The 15,635-nt window shown below is 40.9% G+C and overlaps 1 protein-coding gene across 1 annotated transcript; it reads left to right on the forward strand.

Moving 5' to 3' along the window:
• Window positions 1-722: 722 nt before the first annotated feature.
• On the forward strand, window positions 723-14,101 carry LOC100707452 (sodium/hydrogen exchanger 6). Its single transcript, XM_003447001.5, is given in 17 exon segments — window positions 723-1,148; window positions 1,573-1,613; window positions 1,616-1,771; window positions 1,921-1,998; window positions 2,163-2,239; window positions 2,825-2,937; window positions 3,099-3,204; window positions 4,460-4,601; window positions 4,754-4,859; window positions 5,819-5,907; window positions 7,494-7,607; window positions 7,894-8,005; window positions 9,544-9,697; window positions 9,790-9,820; window positions 9,912-10,000; window positions 10,360-10,465; window positions 11,956-14,101. Coding segments are annotated over 17 exon segments (2,121 nt in total). The 5' UTR covers window positions 723-871; the 3' UTR covers window positions 12,286-14,101.
• Window positions 14,102-15,635: the final 1,534 nt, after the last annotated feature.

Consider the following 15,635-nt stretch of genomic DNA (forward strand, 5'->3'; position numbering starts at 1 on the left):
GCTATTTAAGCAGTGCTAATCTGCTTTGCAACACCTGTCAGGCTTTGCTGCGAACGTGGTGCCATGTGTGAATGTGGAAGTGCTGTGAGATAGAATGAGTAAGCCTATGACTTACATCTTTTAAATAATTTAGCCTTTGAAAAAAGTAATAAAAAGAGAGCAACGGTTACTTTTTAAATGCGGAACTTGAAAGAATTTGCTAAAATGTTAACAGGCCGCACATGTTGTGTTAATATTCCAACCCTCCTCCTTCAACCTCCTAGGACCTGCCGTCCACATATGTGGACATCACATTTTTGGTTATTTTGACCAAAATACTAAATTTTGCTCTACATGGGCCTGATATCCACTTACGAGGACATTATACTGCTACTGTTCTATCAAAATTTTAAATGAATATCCTCATTTGTGGCTCTCATTTTTCTTAAAAACAAAAATAAGGTAAAAAAATAAAATAAAATTGGAAATTCTTTGTTTTTACGTTCATCGGGCCCCAATATGCCCAAATATCAAAGAGAAATTAAAAATGCATGTCGTGGAAGAGTTCGGGTCTTAGGAGGTTAAGTAGGTATAAATTATTGTGACTTTATACCGCTTTAATGTAAATTCACTATAATTTACAAGTTTCTCATTTGTTTAAACGACGCCATTTTTTTTCATGTCTATTGTGCAACCTTCACTCGTTTATGTGTAACTTTGCCCTTCGAAGCTTTTATTTTGAAGAGCCGGAAGTCCCAGTGTTTTGGTAACGGCAAGGAAGGACCTGTCATTTACCCCGGTCCAGCTAATTTCTAATCTAATCAGCTGTTTCCCGGCAAAAAAAGCAGCACTAATTTAACAACAAATGTAACTGTTTGGACACAGAGACAAAATGGGATTCACACGGAGTCGCTTTCTTGGCGGTAAGCCGTCGAAAGCGCCGCTGCTGCTGCCTTTTCTGCTCACAGTCCTGCTCGTCGGGAGCCAAGGGGACGGCGGTGCGATGGACAACGGCGCAACTGAGAGGATAGCAGAGGAAAGCCACCGACAGGACAGTGCCTACCTACTGATATTCATAATGCTCTTGACGCTCACCATACTAACCATATGGCTTTTCAAACACCGCCGATTCAGGTTCCTGCACGAAACAGGGCTTGCCATGATCTATGGTAAGGACACCGAGCTAGCAGTCATATCAGTCAGTTCATTAAACGTAGCTTTAATGCTAGCTGAATAATTTAACAGGTAAATCTCACGTATCTTGGGCAGCATACTTCTAATCAGAGTGATATCCCTAATAAAAACTGTTGCAACAGAATACACGATAATGGGTATTGTATTGCAACAATAAACGACAAACAAATGACTAGAGATGGGCCCTATAATTCCTATTTATAGCTATTAAAGTATCCTTTCCTTTCAAAATAATAAAGCGCACTTCTGTAAGAATAATTCTCCCATCAGTATTGGTTGATTCAATAGTTTTAAATGCAATCTCAGCCTAATTTCCTCCTCAAATAATAGTTAACTTCAAATCCTGTGCTGCCTGTTCTGATTTCACTTGCTCTTTTCTCTTTTTCCACTTTCCCAAAGGACTGCTGGTGGGTGTGATCCTGCGGTTTGGCATCCACGCCCCCAAAGCATGAGCGACGTGATTCTCGGCTGTGCCGTTAACGGCAGTCCTGCCACTCTCTTGGTCAATGTCAGCGGACGGTTCTATGAGTACACTCTGAAGGGGGAAGTCGGACAGGGCAAAGGTCACCAAGTACAGGATGATGAGATGTTGAGAAAGGCAAGGGAACAGATGGTGGAGGGTTGAAGTATTGGCTGTTTAGTGTGCATGTCTCACACTAAGCGAGACATGTATGTCTCATAATGTGATTAAAATGGATGGATGGCAATTAAGTGCCTAACTAACCTACATCTTACTGCTTTCCTCAGGTGACCTTTGACCCAGAGGTGTTTTTCAACATTTTGCTGCCTCCCATTATTTTCCATGCGGGTTACAGTCTGAAAAGGGTAAGAGTGTCAAAAGGTTTTATATAAAGATTTATATAAGTATCTGTTATTAAATATATAGCTGTAAGGGTTTATAGTTTTTTTTTTAATGTTTTCTTTTTAAGATTATTCATTTGTTCGTAGCCTCTTTCTTAAAATAAACACCCGCTCTCTGTCTTTCTCAGAGACACTTTTTCAGAAACATCGGTTCCATCCTCGCCTATGCTTTCATCGGAACAGTTATATCCTGCTTTGTTATCGGGTAAGTGAAGTAAAAATCTCTGAAATTAGTTCAGAATAGTGCAGAAAATCTTAAGCCATGCAATGATAATATTGACAATAGTAACTTAGATTTATATAGCTGGTTCCAAGGTTTGTGTAGCGGAGGAAAAGGTCAGATAAATACTGGGAAGCAAGAGCATGTAGGCAAGGAGGTAGATCTTTTAGGAAATATGGGACTTTCCCAGGAGCCGGTGTGGGTGATGTGTTACTGGGACTTTGTACAAGTAAGAACTCTAGGAGCTGAGTTCTGAAGATACAGTAGTCCAGGCGGGAGGTGATGAAAGCATGAAAGGGTTTTAGCTGCAAAGTCTGAGAGTACTGGCCACAGTCTGGAGATGTTCTTCAGGTGGTAGATGGCAAATTCAGAGATGGATTTAATATATGATGTGAATGTGAGGGTGGAGTCCAGGATGACATCCAGGTTGCAGACCTCTGAAGATGGTGAGGATGAGATAGAGTATCCACACACCCACGGTACATACCACACTGCAGACCTTGCATTCCTACATGTGATCAGATTGTTGCTGAATAGCAGTGGTTTGAGTGTTTGTTTTTTCTCTCCTAGGCTGATCATGTATGGCTTTGTGTCCTTCATGAAAGTCGTGGGGCAGCTTGGTGGAGATTTTTACTTTACTGATTGCCTCTTCTTTGGGGCCATCGTTTCAGCAACAGACCCTGGTAGGTACCCACATCCAAAATTAACAGAGAAGATAAGCATCTGATGCTGTTTTGGACTGCATGTAATAAAATCACTTCTTTTGCACGCTGCTGTTGAAGAAGCGTGGAAGCGTTCCTGTTATTATTTCGATGTTTTATACTCTTTATTTTCTGTGTCTCAGTGACAGTCCTCGCCATCTTCAATGAGCTAAAGGTAGACGTGGACCTCTACGCTTTACTGTTTGGGGAAAGCGTCCTCAATGATGCCGTCGCCATCGTCCTCTCCTCGTACGTATTACTGACGCACTGAACCATCGGTGCCACATTAATGAACAATTTTTAATGGCCGTCACAAAACAATAAGTGCTTTTTAAGAGTTGTTAGTTGATATAATTGGTGCAATGTTTCTTTCTGAAGCTGTAGCAGTTTAGGCTCAATCATGTGGGGCTTTTTGCTAAAGTAATTACATTTTGGTGAACAATTCAGCTCAAACTGTTGGAACCTGAGTTAAATCTGAGTTAAATTAATTTTTATGCAGAAGAAAAACTGTTAATTTTGTGTTTGATTCCTTCAGTTGGGCTCCAAAAATAGTGCCAATTTTTTCATATTCATTACACACAGAAAGAACAGTTACATTTGTAATTATAATTTCTAGTTCTTTTCTAATTAGTCCCATAAAACCTGTGCTTGAATGGAGCTAACTGTGGCAGAAATGGCTTTTTTGTATTGTACACGCATTAATCATACTAACATCAATCCCTGTCATTTCACTGCTTACCTGTCTCCACCCATCTGTGTCATGCATCGCCTTGCCCGTACGTACGTATGTATGTAGTGTTCTCCTCCGCTTCGAAAAGCTGGGTAGGCATGGTGCTGGAGCTGTGCGCTCCGCAGGAAACGAGAGCTCACTGTTACCTGAGGTGGCCGAGGAATGGCTGGGAGAAAACCAGACAGTGACTCCTCGGTGGGTGGGCTGGTCAGGGGGACTGCGTGGTTTTTGCTTTTGTTAATATTTTAGAACCTCAAACCTTAGAAGGTACGCTTTAGGATCATCCTTCATCACCCTCCCTTTCACTCCTGAGACGCTGCAGCCCTTTCATATCCATTCCTACTTTTATTTTTGATTTTTAGATCACCCACCATTTATAGAATCACCAGGAAACCCTTTATTCTTCTGAAGTTTTTAGTCATTTAGGCTCATTAAAGGTTATTGCTGCATATTAACCTGATAGAGTTCAAATGAAGCATGCAAGACCTTTTATTTTTCCATTTATGACTGTAAAACCCAACTCCACATATTTGAAGTCTTTGCAGATATGTCCAAATCATAACCAAGTTCATCTGAATTAAATCGGATGAGACTGGTAGGAGAAGCCATTCTTGGAGTTGGGTTGCTGCATTTGTGATTTCATTCCTGACGCTATTTTGTGAGCATGTGTTTGACCAGCTTCCCTTTTCTTAGTAAGGCCTCTTTTGTAGTAAAGCCCCACTTCCTTTTTTCTTCTAAATGGTTTTGCGTGCATGCTCTCTGTCTTCCCTGCAGCTCCATTGTGGCGTACCAGCCTGCAGGCGACAACAGCCACAGCTTTGAGGCCATGGCCATGTTGAAGTCCTTCGGCGTCTTTCTGGGCGTCTTCAGCGGATCTTTTGCTCTCGGTGTTGTTACAGGAGTTGTGACCGCCCTCATATCCTTTCACTTGTTTCTTACCATGACATATTTTACATTTACATTCACAGGTGTGGGCAAGAGGTAAATGAATAACGATACAGTTTCTCCCTTTTTCCAGTGTATTAAAGTTGCCACGCCTCCTTGTTTGGTCCCTTAACTTTCCGTCACGTCACCAAGTTCACTAAGCTGCGGGACTTCCCCTTATTGGAGACGGCGCTCTTTTTCCTGATGTCCTGGAGCACCTTTCTCTTGGCGGAGGCCTGCGGGTTCACAGGTAGACCTGCAACAAAGTCTCTCTCATGCAGTTGTAACAACACTGCCTTCCGTATTTGATTAGCAGCTGCAGCAGTGTGGGAGATAGTGGTTTCACCTTGTGAGTCTGTGCGTGTGTATGTGTGCAGTCTTGGTGACACATGCTTTCACTGGAAACTACCCCGAAGGAGTCATTTAAGTGCTCTGTGGAGGCATAGAGTCTGTGTCAGCTTATCTGTGTGTTTCTTAGGTATTTCTCTGTGTAGTATTTTGCAAAGATAGGTCAGGTCTGATAACTCATTGGTCTTCACGAGAAGACATCTGATATCCATCTTTTGTTAGTCTGAAGCTTCATTTAACACAGTTGTTGGTCTACTAAGTAAAACTGACTCATTCACACCAAAAGGTTATAAATATCTGTTTGGACATTAATAATAACATTTAGAAGTTTTATTCTCCTAAACAGGAAGATTTAGATAAGGACACAGGCTTTGTTTAGCTTCTCATGGTGCCAGTTATCCAGTGTCTCACTGAAGAATTCATTTTTGTCCCGTCAAATGACAAAACAGCAGCAACAACAATGTTTATTTAGTCTGTCTCTCAGTAGTTTCCTACCCGTCTGTGCTGACTGTGGCTCTCAGCTCAGTTCTCTGGATAGTGAGTAAAAATAAATATATACAGTAAGTAAAATAAATGCCCAATTTTCTAAAACTGTAAGTTACTGCGTACAGTTTGTGGGCTTAAGATACAATTACTGTGTTTCTGATGATGTAGAAACATGTCAACAAATATACGATATATATACACACACACACACACACACACACACACACACACACACACACACACAGTGCTTGGTAATCGTTGGATTTTCATCTCTGGGTTTGACTGACAATAGCAGAACCGCAGAATCTCACCAAGCTCAAACCAAGATTATCAACCTACCGACTGCTGATGTGGGTTGACTGTGTGTTCTTTCAGGTGTTGTTGCTGTGCTGTTCTGTGGGATCACTCAGGCCCACTACACCTACAACAATCTCTCACCAGACTCTCAAGACAGGACCAAACAGGTGAAATGCAGTATAACTTATACATTGTGCTCGATCCCATTGTTTTTAATTAATTTTCAAGCAGCAGTTGTTGCTGCGCAATTGCATTAAAAGATCTGGTTTGCAAAGAATTAAATCTGTGAAATATCTTGAAAGGAAAAACTTGGAAGGAAGGATGACTCACAGCTTCTCTGCTTCTTGGGCATTAGTGCAAGCTTGGTTATACTTTTTGCCAAATTTGCAGAAAGTTCTGAGAAATCCACGAGCTGCTATCATTTATTCACAGAAACAGTGAGCTGATGGAGCTGATGTGGCTGACTGCTGCGTGTCCTACAAACTCACAGCTCTGTGTCTTCTGTTGAAGCTAGGAAGTCACAGAGCTGCACGTACATATCAACTAAATGTTAATAACCAGTGACTACAATCATCAGTATCAGTTCGTGATAATGCAGGATGTTTGTAGATATGAGTTTGTCATAGTTATGTGTTTCTGATGAGTTAAAGATGATATGACACGCAAGAAACTTGTGGTCACCTGACTCAAAAGCAGCACTGAGATAGAGAAATGACAAAAAAGTGTCTAAGAGGGCCAGAGGGGCCGATGGCGCGATATGGCAGCCTCGCCTCTGTCAGTCTGTCCCAGGGCAGCTGTGGCTACAACTGTAGCTTGCCTTCACCGGTGTATGAATGTGAGAGTGAATGAATAGTGGTATTGTAAAGCGCTTTGAGGGGTCCCGAAAAGCGCTATATAAATGCAATCCATTATTATTATTATTATTGTTATTATTATAAGAAGCAAATGTGGGAAATGGCTTTCAAGTGTCTGAAAACCAGCTTAAAATATTTACGTCTGCACTCCAGGCCGCTTTGAAATGTTTAGTTTGCGCTGGTAAGGCACAGCTTTTACTTTGAAGGTCTCTTCTAATGACCGCACGGCCAGCAGCTGCAAAGTATTTGCAGAAAATCGGCATCTTCCATGTAAACTACAGTGCACTGCGCCAATCTGACCAGAGCGAGCATAACGAGGTTTTTGGTGCCAACAGCCTCCATTAATCATTCGCCAACTGGACAGTGAATACATATTTTCCCTAGTGACTAAAGATTGCCAGTGGGTCACCAACCAACCTATAGTCCTGTGTGACTGAGGCCTAGGGGAAGAAATGTCCAAAACATCAGATGATTCACAACTACATGCACACTCCTGGTCGCATGCACAGTAAAAGTTCATTAAAAGCTGACCCTTCATTGTAGTGTGCGAGCTCCTCCCCCCTGTTTATGAGGGGGAGGAGATAGGACTCTGTAATACAGGTTATTGATTTTCACTGCATTCTGTCACTGTCAAACATGTTTTGTTGGTGTAGTGGTTAACATGTTTGATTGGCAAGCCCCTGTAGAATAGGCGCATCAAGTGTAGCTTCATAAGAAAATGTGACAAACATTTTTTAAATGACCTCTCCCGAACTCTGGGTCTTCCAGAGTCGTCATTTTATGGTGCGCAAAAATATTTTGGAAGTTTTTAAATGTTTCAAATAGAAGGAAGTGTAAAAACTGGGGAAGTAGCATATATATAAATGAAACTCAATATCCGCTTGTCTCATCCCCTTCAGTTGTTTGAGCTGCTGAACTTCCTGGCAGAGAACTTCATCTTCTCCTACATGGGTCTGACGCTCTTCTCCTTCCAGTCGCACGTCTTCAACCCTCTCTTCATTGTCGGAGCCTTCGTATCCTTTACTCTGCTGGTGGTTAAGGACTCAGTGCCTCTGCGGGGCATCAGGATATATGATGAAAACCCTTTGTTTTATGTGCCTTGAAAAATATTTTGGTGTATATTTATACCATTACAATTGAACTTCTATTTCATGTTTAACCAAGGCCAAAAATAACAATGCAAATCAGCATATCAAAGCTTAGTCACCGCCGAGCTGGTGTTTACGTCTATGTGTGATTATTTTCCATTCCAGTGTTAGAGTTCCTGTGTTGTGTCCTTGACCTTCCTGCGCTGTGTAGGTGGCAGTGTTTCTGGGCAGGGCTGCAAACATCTACCCCCTGTCCTTCCTCCTCAACCTGGGCCGCAAGAACAAGATCGGATACAACTTTCAGCACGTTATGATGTTTGCAGGTACGTCAGTATAAAGCCGTTTATCAGGCTTGGACTCGAACCGAAATACATCGATAAAATCATCGATAAGACAATTAAACAATTAACTGTTTAAAAACATCAGATAATGGCGTGCAGTCTCCTTGTAGACCAACGACACTCGCTCTACAATATGATAATGAAAAGCCCAGTTGTCTGCTTCTACTTTAAATATAACATTATATATAACATTATAAAAAATAGAAGAAAAAGTACAGCAAAGTGCAACTGTCATATATGGACATTCAGCAAAACAACATACCAAATATACTAACTGTCTCTATGTCAGTAATTTAGATTTCTTCCTACTCAGAAAGGACCAAGAAAGAAGTAAAAAGTAAAAATGATTTTGAAACATGCTAAAAATAGAATTCCCCGACATGTTTCTACACTTAAACCTTCAGTTATATATGTCAACAGTTCATTAAGTACACTGAGAAAACTTTCGGAACGGCTCATTAGCATTGCTACATATACCAGCAGCCGGAGAGGCAAAAACACCCACACCATCGCACAGCGCATGAGCTTGCCAGGAAATAACTGAAGTAGTTAAGCCAAGAACAGGATACATTTATTATTAACTTTTATTAAGTTAATAATAAACGGACAAAAGGCACGCTGCCACATTTTAATGGGGAATGCGCACAGGAAGAGACCAGCAAAGAGGAACGTTAAAAAGTTCAGTGACTTGTAGGGCTATTATAGTTAATGTTCATTAGGTGTGGTTTCAGTTAGTGTCAAGGCTGTGATGGTTTGCACATGTGCAGAGGAGCAATGGTGGATATATTGGACAAAGCTATGTTAAAGATGGGGCTTCCAGACTTCAAGACTTAAGAGGAGGGTCACGGATGTAGTGAAGGAGGACATGGAGAGGGTTGATGTGACAGAGGGGGATGCTAGAGATAGGGAGAGGCAAATAGTCCGCTGTGGCAACCCCTAAAAAGAAGGAGGATTTTCCGTTTGTTTCCAGAGTGGGTGTACATGTTTCAGTTTTGATTTTATCATCTAGAAGAATTCAGTTGAAGTTTCATTTTCATTAGTCTGAGTGGGAGTTGTGTATTTTATTAGCATATTGTTGGTGAATGTTAGAAAGAAGTTCGAAGGGTAAACGGCTCACACATTCACAGAGGCTGTAGTTATATACACCAAAGCCTCTTTAGACTTAGTGAAGGTGACAAAGACTGAAACCAAAGGCAACTTTTTTAATACTTGGTCTCAGTTTATTTTTAGTTGACGTCGGTCACCTGCACATCTGGAGCCTGAAATCAACTAACGATCAGCTACACATCACTTAATATGTGGACGGTGCTCTGGTTTTTCCAGTTTTTTCACACTACAGTGGACCTGCTTTGTTTCCCGGAGACTTAACCTAAACCTGACCTCGAACCGTCTTCTCAGAATGACTTGTGTCCTTTGGACTTTCTTTCTTATTTGCGCATATATGCCTATGTATCCACAACATGAGCAATAATTAATAAAACTTTTTCACCCATCCCTGTTTTATTTTTCGTCTCCTCTAGGTCTGCGTGGGGCGATGACCTTTGCACTTTCCATTCGAGACACAGCGACTTACGCCCGTCAGATGATGTTTTCAACCACGCTCCTGATTGTTTTCTTCACTGTGTGGATCTGTGGTGGTGGCACCACACCCATGCTATCTTTCATGAGCATACCGTAAGCCTGCCTCCATGTATCTTACTGTTTGTGCTGCATCACCTCCGCTGAACTTTGTCAAAGTACATGTTTTTGCTTTGGGTTTTTTTTAGGGTGGGTGTGGACTCTGATCAAGACAACACTGTGAGTTGGTGTTGAGTGCCGTATTAATTTGTCTGATTTTGTGGTGAAATAAAAATGCACACCTTCTTATTATCACCCTTCTGCTGAACAGAATTCGGGTGCGTTGGATGGGTCACAGCGAAGGAGCACCAAACATGAGAGCGCCTGGCCTTTTAGGATATGGTATAACTTTGACCACAAGTATCCTTTGAACCTGATGTGTTCACCTGTGGCCACCAGAGGGCGCTCTTTACAAACTTCTAGAACATAACAACACAGGAGGTTCAGAGATAGAGTGACGATATATATTTTACTATGTTTTATATTGTGCTTTTCACAAAGGTGTTTTTAAAATGTTAAACCTTTTACTTAAACATTTCAGCTAAAAAATTCTAGTAAACCATAAAATGTGTTTTAAGTTTCACAGTGATGTTGTGAAACAGAAATATTCCTTTACTTGCTGGGGTTGAAAACCTGGTTGAGTCATTATTGTTACAGCTGAACCAGACTGCTTTAACGTGGTTATATTGTGCACTCCTTGACACAAGCTTGTTCACCAGCTACCTGAAACCCCTCCTGACCCACAGCGGTCCGCCTCTCACTGCTACTATGCCTGCATGCTGTGGACCGCTGGCTCGATGCCTCACCAGCCCACAGGCCTATGAGGTTTGGACATGAAAAAGAATTATGAGTTATTCAGATTTACAGGACTGTGTAAAAGTCTTCAGCCACCTCTCATTTATTTAGATTTTCCTTCTAAGGAGCCAGGCTTTCTTGTAACTTTTTTTTTCTTTGAAGTGCTCTTTGAGAAAATAGTTCTCCAGACTTTCTGAAGGCTTCTCAAAGTTTTTCTTTCGACATTGGCTGCTTTTTCACTCCCTTTTTTCCAATGAAGTCCATGTTCCTGACCATTTTCAGAGGAACGTTTTTTGTTGTTGTTGTTTTTTAGTACACTTAAAAATTAGCTATGAATCATTCAAGCATAAGAAACGTACCTAAACTAAGAAAACTTGGCAAAAAAAAATTTTTAAATTGTATCTTTAGGAAGTCTGTCACAAAAAACACTATCTATTCCCTTTTTTTAGTTTAATCTATAGAAAAAGCCATTTGACAGGAATAAACTAGTATTTCTGTGCCATGCCCTTTAAAAAAAATCAGAGGATACTGAAAATTTGAGGATTAAAGAAGAAGTGTTAACTCTAAAAGAAATATCTACAGCAGATGCGTAGTATCTGATAATCATTTCTTAGGAAATAGAAAAGAAATCAATAAAGATCTGACTCAGGACCTGAGACATCCATCTGGACCTTCAGTTGATCATTGAAGGCTCATCAGTAATGGTCTCAGTGGAAGGATGCCTGTCAAGAAGCCCTTCTTAAGGAAGAGTGACAAGGAGAAAAGGCTGAGTTATGCCAATTACACAAGAACTGGACTCGAAATCAGTGGCAACAGCTCTGATGGAGTGAGGAATCCAAGTTTGCAAACTTCTGTTTTAACAATATGTATAGAGGAGGTCGGGAGAGAGGTACAACAGTGAGTGTCTACGGCCGTCTTTAAAGCACGGTGGAGGCTCTGTCATGTTTTGGGGCTATGTTTCAGCCAGTGGTGTTGGGGATCTTATTAAAATTGATGGAATTATGAAAGCAGATCAGATTTTGATCTACTGGCAACAACTTCATTTGTCAGCATCATAATGATCCCAAACGCACTGCCAATGCAGTAAAAACACACAAAACACTTTCAGTCATGGATTGGCATCAACAGAGCCTGGACCTCAACATTACTGAAGCAGTGTGGGATCATGTTGTCCTTCAGGAAGCCTAGAGAAGTGTTCCTAAAGACTATAAAGAAATAACAGGAAAGCTTCCTAGAGTTCAGGCTGTGTTGAAGAATAAAGGTGGTCACACCAAATATTGACTTACTCACTTACTTTACTTCACACACTTTATTTCCATGCATGTTTTCACATGTTTCAGTAAATCGTTGCACCTATTTCCCATTTTCCCAAGAAAATATAAAGAAATAAGGCATGACTCACGACTTTTGCACAGTACTGTACATGCAAACATACTCATACTGATCAAGGATCATTCTTGATTTTGATTAAGTTTCATGTAGAAGCATTCATGGCCGTCTCTTCTCTCCCCACTCACCAGAATGAAGGTCAGCTCCATGACGACGACTCTGACTTCATCCTGAATGATGCCAGCGTGAGCTCCATGTATGCCGACGTCACCGTCAGCACGGACGCGTCCGGATCCCGCACCGTCAACCCCAAGCGCTCCTCCACCACCCGCGCCGGGGGTGGTGTAGGTTCTTTCGATGAAGGTCTGGATCACGAGCTCTCTGTGGCAGAACACGAAGTGGCGATCCGGGGAACGCGGCTGGTCTTGCCCATGGATGACCCCGTGGAGGCCCCGACTACCGTCACCCTGCCTCCGCCACCCTCCCCGCCGCGCTCTGAACCTCACAGGCACAGACTGTAAGAAAGCTGCCGCTCTGAGGACGCAGTTTGTTGTTTCCAACTTAAAAAAACCAAAACACACACCATACATACAACTGATCAAAATAATGACATATTTAAAAAAACAAACAAATATAAATTCATCGGGATTTTCAATCAGAAAGCACAGATTGATTTTCTCACCACCAATCTATCTAACATGCAGTTTTAAAATTGTTTGAGCTTGATTTAAGTCGGGATAACTGTGACACTGAATGTGACGTGAGGTACTTTTAAATCAAGAGCTTCTCGATTTTATAGATTACATTTCACCCCGAATGTGGAGGCTTCATTTGCTCCTGTGTTTGTGCCACACTGGTGATATGGTAGCGCTCTCTAAACCTAGCTGTATACACAGTTCACATTTTTCTCTGTGGCAAGAGCTTCTGCATTCGCCCAGCTCCCTTTGTGTGTTTCTACCTGAAGATAAGCACCACGCATAACACCGAAGGGCGTTAAAGCCCATCTACACTACAGTTTGGTAACTAATCCCACTAACATATCCACAGACTGGCTCACTTTAACACTAGTTATTGTTCCCAGAGTTCATCAGCAGTTCAAGGATGTGATTAGGAGATTATCAAAGGAGGAAGCAAACAAAGACCTGAGCAGAACAAACAGGCAGGTACTGATTAAAGAGAACAAACTGCATCCACACCAGTGCAGGAGCATCTCCACCATCTTAGATTTTAGCACTGCCTCTAAATCAGTCTGTTTACGCTTTGATTTATTTATGTAACATTGATTTATTTAACAAAATGATTTATTTATATACTGATTCATTTAGTTTATTTATTATCTATTTATTTGTATTTTTTGTGTGAGATTTCTTTTTGGTGAAAGGCTCCTATTACGACTTTTTTCCGAGGGGTGGGGGGGCGGAATAAAAGCGCTACAGATTTCTTCACAGGTGGAGGCGATTATTCATTCCTGGACTGTATGCATGTTTAAAAAAATGTCTCCTTTCTGTACTGTAGCAGAAACTGTAACTTTATATTTGGAAACTAGAGCTTCCCTGTGTGTGTATTTTACATTTGTGTGTATGTGCATGAGTGAGTGTGCGCACGTGTGTGTGTGTGTGGCAGTCTGGCCAAGTATACTGATGTGGTTATTAGGGCTAATATTAGTTTATTTCTGGATTTTCTGCCTCCATCTGGTTGAGTCGTTAAAAAAAACAAGCTTCTATGTGTTTGTGATGTCTCATCAAAGAATACTGACAGCTGGCTGAACTGTTATGAATTAAAGTGCCTATTCAGAAACTCATTTACTTAATGTAGATTTGTACATATTTTGATTTGCTAACATGCAGTAAGATGATTTTTTTTTTTTTTTTTTTTTTTTTTTTGTATGATGTAAAATCTTTTCGACTGATTAGGCCATTCATTGACTTCCTGTGGTGTAACTCGGTACATTCGGTCCTGAAGAGCCCAAAAGAGTGCAAATTATATAATAAATAATGTTGTGCTTGCATTAATGGATAGAAACACACGTATTTTTCAAACGTAGGCATTCTGTGATCAAAGTTCCTATGTGAAATTTATCAAAACGCTTATGTGACATGTGAAAATGAAGTAACAGTGAGCGGATTCTGAATGTTGAGGGGAAGTTACTCGAGCTCCCGGATGGTGGTGTTCCCTTATTTGGGAACCAGGCTCATCAAATATGTTCTGGCCTCACTGGGAGATGTCTCCTCAGATAATCCACACCCTTGTTTGTGCTCACCAGGCCCGTCTCACATAGCTACAACTATTTTGATGCCTAAAGAGAAAGTCGGTCAAAATTAGACCTCTTAAAAAAAATACATGGGTTTTAATTGTGCCGAGCTCCAAACGTGTTGTCTTTTTGATCTTCGAGCAGTATTGAGGTTTGAGATTCTTACACAAATGTGGACATGCACCTCTCTGAATATTTGAAATATAAAAATTTGCTTGTGGAAACTGTGTATGTGATTGTTACACCTGCAATAGGTTGATAAGTGGATGTTTTAAAAATGTTGGAGATCATCATTTCAGATGAAATTAATTTTTTCCCTGTTTAGTCCTAAAGTTATTAACAGTGTGTTTTCAGTCTGACAACTTGTGAGTTCTACTGAAAGTAAATAAAAATACTTTTAGTGATATTAAATGGAATGGATTTTTCTGTTTACACACACACACACACACACACACACACACACACACAGTCATGTGAAAAAGTTTTCACATGACTGTGTGCAGTCCTGTTACTGAATCACGGTCTGTACTTAGAACCACCTTTAGCACCAATAACTGAAGAAGTAATTGTTATCATTCTCTCACGTCACTGTGGAGGAATTCTGACTCGCTCTTCTTTACAACGGTGCTTCAGTTCATTGGGATTTTTGGGAGTGTTCATTTATGCACAGCTCTCTTTATGCATAGCATTTCAATCAGGTGGAGGTCTGGGCTTTGACTCGGCCATTCCAGCCCCGAATCTTTTCTTTTCCAATCATTTTGCTGTAGATTTGTTGGTGAGCTTGGATCTTCTTCCTATTGCGTGACCCAGTTTGGCCCAAGCTTTAGCTGTCAGACAGATGGCCTCACATCTGGCATACAGAGGAGTTCATTGTGGAGCTCAAGGTGCTAGAGCACAGATTGTCACCCCTGAACTTCATAGCTGGTATGCGGTGGTTGTGCTGATATGCTGTGATATGAACCTTGCGGTCAAACACCACCACACTGGTCTTGTCTCTCTAAAGGACATTGTTATAAAAGTCTTGGTTTGTTCAGATGCAGTTTTACAAACCCTTCTTTTCAGAGAGAAGAAGCTTTCTCTCTGCTTTCCAAGTAAGTCATACCTCTTTTTCTAATTGTGCTGTCTTGAACTTTAACATGTAACTAAGGCCTGCAGACTCTGAGATTTAGCACCTGGGTTTTCTGCAGTTTCACAGAGTATTGCACAGTCTGATGTTGGGGGGAATTTGCTGGGATTTCCACTCCTGGGCCGATTGTGGCAGTGTCTGAACACACACCTGAATACAACAGACCTGCAAAGTGCCAAAATTTCTTTTTTTATAGAGGTGCACACACTCTCCGATTATGATTTAACCAAGTGCATCTAATTAGCAGTACCTGGCTGCTACTTACTTTTGACATTTCTATGGAAGCATCAAGGCTGTGCTTGGTTTTTCACAGCATTTCTGTTCACATGACTGATGTACACTATATATGTGCATGTAGCAAGTTTTATATTCTCAATCCTCAGCTATATGAAGAGCAGGATGGGACACCAAGTATGTTTAATATATATATATATATATATATATATATATATATATATAGGTATATGTATATTTATATATTTAAAATTGCAGTA

Source organism: Oreochromis niloticus, linkage group LG10 (genome assembly GCF_001858045.2).
Source record: "Oreochromis niloticus isolate F11D_XX linkage group LG10, O_niloticus_UMD_NMBU, whole genome shotgun sequence".
NCBI lineage: Eukaryota > Metazoa > Chordata > Actinopteri > Cichliformes > Cichlidae > Oreochromis > Oreochromis niloticus.